This window comes from Mus musculus, chromosome 14 (assembly GCF_000001635.26).
Source record: "Mus musculus strain C57BL/6J chromosome 14, GRCm38.p6 C57BL/6J".
NCBI classification, from domain to species: Eukaryota; Metazoa; Chordata; class Mammalia; order Rodentia; family Muridae; genus Mus; species Mus musculus.
The window spans coordinates 47,180,941-47,189,871 of record NC_000080.6 but is presented as its reverse complement, the minus strand read 5'-3'; the positions used below and the strand labels follow the sequence as shown (position 1 = coordinate 47,189,871).

Below are 8,931 nucleotides of genomic sequence, written 5' to 3'. Positions count from 1 at the left end.
AATTATTGTAATCTCGGAAAAAAAAAAGCTAAAAAGAAAAAAAATATTTAAAAAAGAGCACAAGGTTGCTTATCACCAGAATATTTGCTCCACCCTGCCTGCCCCAGCAAGGTCACCTGTTAGTTAGCTCATCTTTCTCAGGGCAACTAGACCACAGCATTTTTGCGAACACGCCCCCTTTTCCGGTGGAAAGTGAGGGAGAATCGGTGTTTCTATCTCGGAGGTTCCAGCTCCCCGGATTCTTGGCTTTTTGTAGACTCAGTTCTTCCTTTTATAAGTCGAGGGGGTCTAACCAGAAGCTTGTCTTGTGTAACTGCGGGGGTTTAGGGGCCACCCAGGAGGGCGGGGCTCAGGGGCGGGGAGAGATCCATGACGCAAGAGGCTCCGGCCAATGAAAATATCTCGCGGCGCCGGCCGAGTCGCCCTGCCATAAAAAGAGAGGCGCGGCGGGGCTCCCCAGCCGGCGACTGCCCTAGACTCCGAGAGTGTCCCTAGGTGCTGAGCCCCAGTCCGGGTGACGGCCACAGGTTACGGCCGCCGGCTAAGCTGAGCCGCAGCGCTTGTTAGCACCCTAGGGTGTCTCGGGAGCGGTCGCGCCGGGTCCATGGAGAAGCCGCGGGGAGTCAGGTGCACCAATGGGTTCTCCGAGCGGGAGCTGCCGCGGCCCGGGGCCAGCCCGCCTGCCGAGAAGTCCCGGCCGCCCGAGGCCAAGGGCGCACAGCCGGCCGACGCCTGGAAGGCAGGGCGGCACCGCAGCGAGGAGGAAAACCAGGTGAACCTCCCCAAACTGGCGGCCGCTTACTCGTCCATTCTGCTCTCGCTGGGCGAGGACCCCCAGCGGCAGGGGCTGCTCAAGACGCCCTGGAGGGCGGCCACCGCCATGCAGTACTTCACCAAGGGATACCAGGAGACCATCTCAGGTCCGTGCGTGCGCCGGGGTGTGCTGGGCGCCAGGAGGCGGCTTCAGGAAGCGTGGGCAGCTCCGGGAACTTTCCCGAGTTGCTTCACTTTTGGCGCAGGGAGCCAAGTTGTCAGGTCCCGGTCCCAGCTGTGGCCCCAGAGCCTCCACCTGGCGGAGGCGAGGGTCCCTCCTGGCTGGCACTCAGGGCTCTGGGGAGGGTGAATGCATAGCCACTACACTGAACTCCGGGGCGGGAAGGGATGTGAGACCCTCTTACCCCAGCGCTCAGAACGCGATTAGGCACGTGCAGCATCCACCGTTCCCCCCCCCCCCCGCAAGGATCCCGTGGACACTTGTTGATGGGACGCGTCTTGCTTTTGGGTGAAGCCAGGTTTCCGTTACACCCCGTGAGCCAAGTAAAGTTAGGTACTTGTAATGGGGTAGGGAACTTCAGAGAACTGGAATTTGCATCCAACTACTCTAGCTTAGGACTTTACACCAAAATTTGGCACAATTCTGGATTCGGACTTCCTAGCAGTTTGAGGTGTGGACTTTTCTTGAGCTAGCATTATTGCTGAAAGTCTTTAATGTTTGCTCCCTCAAAGAATAAAGGGACACTCCACCCCACCCCCGCGCTGATACTCTGATGGTTGAAGTTCACTGGACCTGGGATTCCGTGCTTTTGCCCTCCTAGCCACCCACCTCCACCCCCGCCGCCTAAAATCCACAGTCTGAGCCTGCTGGCATCAAGTCTTTCCCAGCCAGTGACGAGGCAGTTGCTGTGGGTACAGAGGCAGGGTGAAGAGGAAGTGGAAAGCAGGGCCTTGCTGCCTATTTGGTTAAGCAGTGTTGGCCTTTATAAAAAAGAAGCTCTGGTTCCTTTGGCTGAGTTCAAAGGCCTCATTTCCAGTTTACATCTGGGCATCTCTGTGACGTGTGTCTTTGCCTCCACCATTACACACGGAAAAAACAAAAAACCAAAAACAAACCACACTGCTTTGAAAGGTAGTAATCCTGTCTGTTCCTGAAGGCATTGAGAGCATGGGGACCCGTCCTAGAAAGAACAATTATTTCTGCCAAACCTTCCTCGACCTCAAAGGAAGGGTGGGAGATCAGAGCCTGAGAAGGGTGGGGCCCCAAAGGAAACGAAACTACTTCCTAATAATTCGAGGAAGTGGGCCCAGATCTAGTTCTGAGTCTGAGTTTCACCATTTTACACTTATTTGATGATGAAAGTTTGGATCTCAAAAGCAGAGTTTGAAAATGCAAAAACTGAAGAACAAATAGTCACTGAGATTTTTTTTCTGAGAGTTCAATATCTGGGAGTGTTAGTGTGTTTGACTGTCCAGGGTGTAACCAGGAGGAGTGTCTTGACAGAGCCTTGTTCACTCTGCCTCTTTTAGACGTAAAAGGTGGTCCTCACTGGCATCCTTCAGCTGAGCCCCTCCCTCCTGCCCATCTCATTACTCCCAGGGAGAGGAGCTTCTAGCCTGCTTTGAGAATGATTGTCACAGGCTTACTCAGGAGCTGAGATTCAGCTAAAGGAGTCTAAGGACTCCAAAGCAGCCCCCACTCCAATTTATTCATAGGAAGTCCATTGACCTAGAGACAGGATTTGTCTGTCAGCTGAGAAGACAGGGCTAGTGAGTGACAGCTTAATGGCTATGGAGTTTCCTTTTCTAGTGATAGAAATTAGACAGAGGTGCTAGTTACATAGCATCGTGATTACTGCTGAACTGTATGCTTTACAAACGGTTAAGATGAAGAATTTTATAGATATTCTACCACAATAAAAGTCATTGATTATTTGAACATTTTTTTGATTGCCATCAATTGAGTGTGTGTGTGTGTATGTGTATGTTTCCGAGACAGGGTTTCTCTGTGTATCCCTGGCTGTCCTGGAACTCACTTTGTAGACCAGGCTGGCCTCGAACTCAGAAATCTGCCTGCCTCTGCCTCCCGAGTGCTGGGACTAAAGGCTTGTGCCACCACACCTGGCTTTTTTTTTTTTTTTAAATATAGTTTTTGCTGGCATGGAGCCAGATATATAGGTAAACCAGACTAGTCTAGAACTAGGAGATCTGCCTGCCTCTGCCTCTGGAATGAAGAGTTTAAAGGTGTGAGCTACTCTGTGGCTGCCTCAATGGAATGGCCTTGGGTAACCCTGAACTTTGACATGAAGTGTCATTCTTTTATCCACATGAGGAAGCTAAGTGGGACGTTACACATGGTGGGAAGCAGGTAGTCTAGCCGCTGGTTGGTAGACACTTCCTTATGTTGCAATAGAGCAAGATGAATCAGTGCATTTTTCTACCAGGCATGTGGACAGAGAGAGGTGTGGACTGAGTAAGATCAACTTGTCACATGTAATAAAGTATAGTAAAGATTAAATGTTTAATAACCTAATTTTTGTATAACTTGTATTTATTTTTATTTCATATGCATTTGTATTTTGCCTCCATGTATGTCTGTATGTGGGATTGGATCTCTTGGAATTGCAGTTGTGAGCTGCCACATAGGTGCTGGGAATTGAACCCAGATCTTCTGGAAGAACACCCAGTGCTCTTAACCACTGAACCATCTCTCCCCTAAATGTTTAGTTTTAAATATGTTTTTATTAGTTTAAGAATTCTATTCATACCTGAGTGGTGAGAGCAGCAGCACACCTTTTATCCCACCAGAGGCTTGCAGATCTGAGTTCGAGGCCAGCCTGGTCTAGGGAGTGAGTTCCAAGGACTGCCAGGGCTACACAGAAACAACAAAGAATTCCATTCATATATACAATGTATTTAGATCAGATTTCCGCCTCACCCCTCCTAATTTTCTTTTATCCTTCTGTGCCCCACTCTTCCTTCCTGCCCTCCCCTTCCCAACTTTCTGCCTTTAAATTTTTATATTTATGTTTTAATAAATGTATATTTATAAATGTAAATTTGCGAAACCTATGGCGTCCATATGTTCATGGTTATGTGGCCATCCACTGGACTGTTTGGCCTGCTGGGAGTAACATCCTTAAAGAAACCGACTCTCCCAAGAAGCCATCAACTGAGATAAGAGACTTAGGTGTGGGGCTTGTGAGCCTCTCCCCATCCATGCTGGATTCTTGATAAAAAACCAAACCTGGCCAGGCATGGTGGCCCACGCCTTTAATCCCAGCACTTGGGAGGCAGAGGCAGGCGAATTTCTGAGTTCCAGGTCAGCCTTGTCTACAGAGTGAGTTCCAGGACAGCCAGGGCTACACAGAGAAACCCTGTCTTAAAAAAACCAAAAACCAAACCAAAACAAAAAACCCTAATTTTTCAAAAAAAGTAACAATTTCATAATAATTTCCATAAAGTTATTTTTTTATTTCACAGTATGAGTGTTTTGTCTTCCTGTACATATGTACACCACATGTACACAGGGGCCCTCGGAGGCTAGAGGAAGGCATCAGATCCCTTGAAACTGGAGTTACAGACGTGTGACCCAGCACGTGGGTGCTGCCATTCCACCAGATCCTATATGTAAGCTGAGCCAGCCCTAGAGAGCCTGATATTTTTTTTTTAAAAGCTTGTGGACAAACATAGGTATTTATATTGTTTGTTTGCCTGGTGCTTTATTAATTCTTTGTTGACTTATGGCAGAAATTATTTAATTACTTGATACTCTGCATGTTTTCCCTTCGCTTCTGGATTCTGTTCATTTCTTGCCCCTGGGAAGTTTGTCACTTTTCCACCTTTTTCCCTGTCACACCTTTCTCCTCTTTCCAGTGCCTGTCTTTCCATGGGAGTGACTCTGGTCATCTGTGACAGGGCTGCCTGCATACTAAGTCTCCCTCTGGTTGTCACTACTGTAGCTTGTGGGCTAGCAGCTTTCCTCAGTGTGTATCCTAGGACTCTTGGCATCTCTAACCTCTTGAGGTTTCCAAGGCAATCTAGGCTTCACCTTCACAGCTTCCCACAGTGGCCTCTCTTGGCCTCCTTGCAGGGACACCCCTGCCACACACCTGGCCTCAGTGGCTTTTCTTAGTTGTGGAGGGCAATTCCATAACCCCTTCTATCATTGACTCTAAAGCCAGAACTGTGTGGCTGAAGCTGCCAAGTTCTGCTGCTTTCTGGGATTGGAACATGGCCCACTCTCTTAATAGCATCTAAACCAACTTTCTGTCTAGTTTGCCTGTCCTGGAACCTGTTCTGTACACCAGTCTGACCTTGAACCCAAAGATCTGCATGCCTCTGGGATTAAAGGTGTTTACAACCACACCTTGACCTAAACTGTTCTTTTAATTCCTTTTCACAAGATGGAAGTAGGGTCTTTCCCACATAGTTCCAGCATATAGTGGTGCAGGATATAATTGCCATTCCAGAAATGCAGAAAGGAACATGATGAGGAAATACCGGATAAACTCAAAACTGCATCTCCATGTCTGTCTGTCAGCTCTCCAGATCTCCAATTCTTTTTAGCTTTGTTGACAGCAGCATGCTGCTTCTCCCTCTTGGAAGTGTGTGATCTGCTTTTTTATTGTGATTTTAAAGGGGGTTACAGTTACGAGATTTCATGAATCTCAGATGAGACTTTGAACTTTGGACTTTTAAATACTGTTGAACCTGGGGACCATGGGGACTTTTAAAGTTGGACTAAATACATTTTGCATTATGTCATGGCTACAAGTCTATGGGGGCCAGGGAGTGAAATATGGTGGTTGGAATAGGTATAGCCCTCATAAACTTGTGTTTGAATGCTTGGCCCATAGAAAAGGCGCTACTAAGAGGCATGGCCTTAATAGGAAGTGGATCACTATGGGGCAGGCATTGAGGTCTCCTATGCTCAAGCTATACCCAGTGTGGCACACAGTGTCCTGCCTGCAGATCAAGATGTAGGACTCTTGGCTCTTCCAGCACTATGTCTTCCTGCATGCAGCCATGCTTCCTGCAATGACAATAATGGACTAAACCTCAAACTGGAATCCAGCCCCAGTGAAATGTTTTTCTTTATAAATAGGAGTTGCTGTGGTCGTGGTGTCTTTTCACAACAGTAAAACCCTAAGACAATTGATGGACTACAAACGGTGACAGCTAAAGTGTCAAGGTAGATAAGAAATAAAATTCTTGATTTATTTTACTTTTTAATTATATGTAAGCGAGAGGGGAGGAGGGAGCAAGTGAGAGCGCATGCACACATGAAGCCAGAAGAGGGCGTCACATTCCTTGAGGCTGTAGTAGTAGGCAGTTGTGAGTGCTAGGGTCTGAACGTGGGTCCTCTAGAAGAATAGTACACACTCTTGTATTCTGGATGAAGAGTAATTCATGCCCTTGTTTTAGAAATATATATTATAGGGCCTGTGGAGATGGCCCAGTTGATAATGTGCTTACTGAATAACCATTAAGACCCAAGTTTGATTCCCAGTATCCATATAAGAAAGCAAGGCAAGGTGGCATACTTGTGTTTATCTTAGTACTGAGGAGGTAGAGACAGGATCCCTGTTGGCTTGCTGGCTACCTGGCTACCTAGTCTAGTCAAACTGGTAGGCTCCAGGTTCATGGTAGAGAGACTGTCTTAAGAGATGAGGAACTGAGGGAAATGATATCACACACACACACACACACACACACACCCCAGTTCATCTTAAGGGCTGAAATGTCACTGAATAAACATGAATATGTAGCTCATTTAAATCTTGACTCACTAATAACTTCTGTTAATTTTGTTAGTGAATTATTAAATAGAGCATATTTGTTATCAGGAAGAACACTGAATAAAGAGGAAACAAGAAATTTGTTGCTACAGTAGTTTATGTAGATCAGAGCTGTCAAGACAAGGGGCAAAAAGCCAGAAATGGGGAGGTGCAGGTACTGCATGCAACACTGGCATGACAGACAAGCTTTTCTGTCATGAAGACACCATGATCAAGGCAATTTATAAAGGAAATTTAAGTGTTAGCTTTATAGCTTCAGAGGGTGAATCCATGACCATCAGGGCAGTGAGTGTAGCAGCAGGCAGGCAGACATGGTACTAGAGCAGTGGCTGGTTTCTCTCTGGAGGCAGAGAGAGGGCGAGAGGGCAGACAGACAGACACCCTAACAGACTGGTCCTGACATGGGCTCTTAATCGCCAAGCCTACACCCAGAGTCACACTTTCTCCAACAAGGCCACACCTCCTAATCCTTCCAAAAAGGTTCCACGAACTGGGGACCAAGCATTTAAACATGAGCCTACATAGGAGCAGGGCAAAGTATTCTCATTCAAACCACTGCCACAGCATTGCTACTGATGCTAGTTTCTCAGGCTGCCAAAGAAAAGTACTACAGCTGGGGATTTAAGCTGGGGATTTTACAGCCCTGGATGCCAAGTCTGAAAACCCTAGCTTCCTCTGAAACTATACTGGAGACCTTCCATGCCTCCTCCCAGTTTCTGGTTGTAGAACTCAGTCCATCTTCCTTGGTTTGAAGTCATCACTTGCTCTGATCTCTACCCCTGCCAGTGTCCTTGCTTTTGTTGTCTCTGGACACTGTGGTGTGCCTCGTCTGAATTTGCTGAGTTACACCTGGAGCATCACCATACGTAGTAAAATCATATTCAGAGGCACCCAGATCTTCAACAGGATTTTCTTGGTAGAGTACAAGTCAACCCAAAGCAGTACTAAATATTTATTCATGAGATTAACTGGGAATTTTACCAGTGTTTCTATTTACTTGTTTAATTATTTATTTGAGACAGGGTCTCTGTGTAGCCCTGGCTGGCCTGGAACGCACTCTGTAGATCAGGCTGGCCTGGAACTCCCTGAGACCCACCAGCCTCTCCCTCTTGAATGCTGAGATTGAGTGTTTGTACCACCAGGCTTGGAGGCACTTACTGTGTTCCAGGCATTGTGCAGAGTGCTGAGAAAAGAATGAGTGAAGCTGGACATGGTTCAAGCCCTCCCGGGAGGGCCTTTAGAGAAAAGACAGCCAGTCATGGGGAAGAGAAGTGTGATGATAGCCGGTAGGGAGGGTGCTTGGTCAGTGCCGGGAGATGACAGCATGAAGCGAGGCTTCAATGCTGCCTTGACTGTCTGATGTCTTTGCCTGCTGACTTGAGCCCTTGACAGGTGTCACCTTGCTTTATCTTCATAATAGCCCTATAGAGCATGTAATATTCCCATGTTGTATACAAGGAAACAAGACTCAGGGAACACTTGCTCCAGATGGTGGCTGACAAGCAGCAGAGCTGAGAGGATCAGGAGCACCGATGTGACCTGGCTTTCAGTTGATGACAGTGTCGTACTAATTTACTTGGCTTTCTTCCTCTCCTTTCTTGTCCTGCTGTTTGCTTTGTCTGGCTCTAGAAACTCCTCCACACCCTGGCATCTCTCCAGGTTTGCATTTGAGTTTTTAGTGTTTCGGTGAATAAGGCTGCGGTACCAGAATTGACCAGGAGAGGGCTGATGTCTAATTACTGGTTTTGCAATTAGGAATCTGGATTGCGTGGATCCTAATTCCGTGTTATGTGAAGGGAGATGTTTCTGGTAGACTCTCCACCAATAGGTGGTTGTGAGCCAACATGTGGTTGCTGGGATTTGAACTTAGGACCTAGAAGAGCAGTCGGTGCTCTTAACCGCTGAGCCATCTCTCCAGTCTCATCCTTGAGCATCTTCTAGGTCTCTCACATTTGACTTTTTAGTTGCTGAAGAAACGGCCCATCAGTCCTGCAGAATCTACCGCATCAGCCTTTGCTTATTTTATCCCCAAGATTTAGTCTTTCGTGAGCCCGTTGTTTCTTGTATTGCACTAATTATCAGGTTGAGAAGCTTGCTCTTCCAAAACAAAAACCTTCAAGTGTAGGTAAGACTGTTGCATAGAAGGAAGCATGGCATTCTCTCTGGGGCAGCTCAGCAAATGTCTTTCTTTTCTGGCATCAAGCTCAATCAGCCTAAAGTGTCTCAGCTGATCTCATCAATTAGAGTTTCCAGCCAGCCCGTCACCTACCGATTTAGGATCTGTTGGTGACTGCCTACATCTGGTATTTACTAGAAAGGACGGACTAATGATCTTTGGTCCTTAAATTTATCAGTT

At 47.1% G+C, this 8,931-nt stretch overlaps 1 protein-coding gene across 1 annotated transcript in view; it reads left to right on the top strand.

The window, feature by feature from the left end:
• The first annotated feature begins 458 nt into the window (after positions 1–458).
• The window catches only part of Gch1 (GTP cyclohydrolase 1), a 35,519-nt gene continuing 27,046 nt past the window's right edge, over positions 459–8,931 (top strand). Inside the window, exon 1 of the mRNA NM_008102.4 lies at positions 459–920. Within this exon, the coding sequence (NP_032128.1) occupies positions 605–920 (316 nt within the window). The 5' untranslated portion in view covers positions 459–604. The remainder of the gene's footprint in view (positions 921–8,931) is intronic.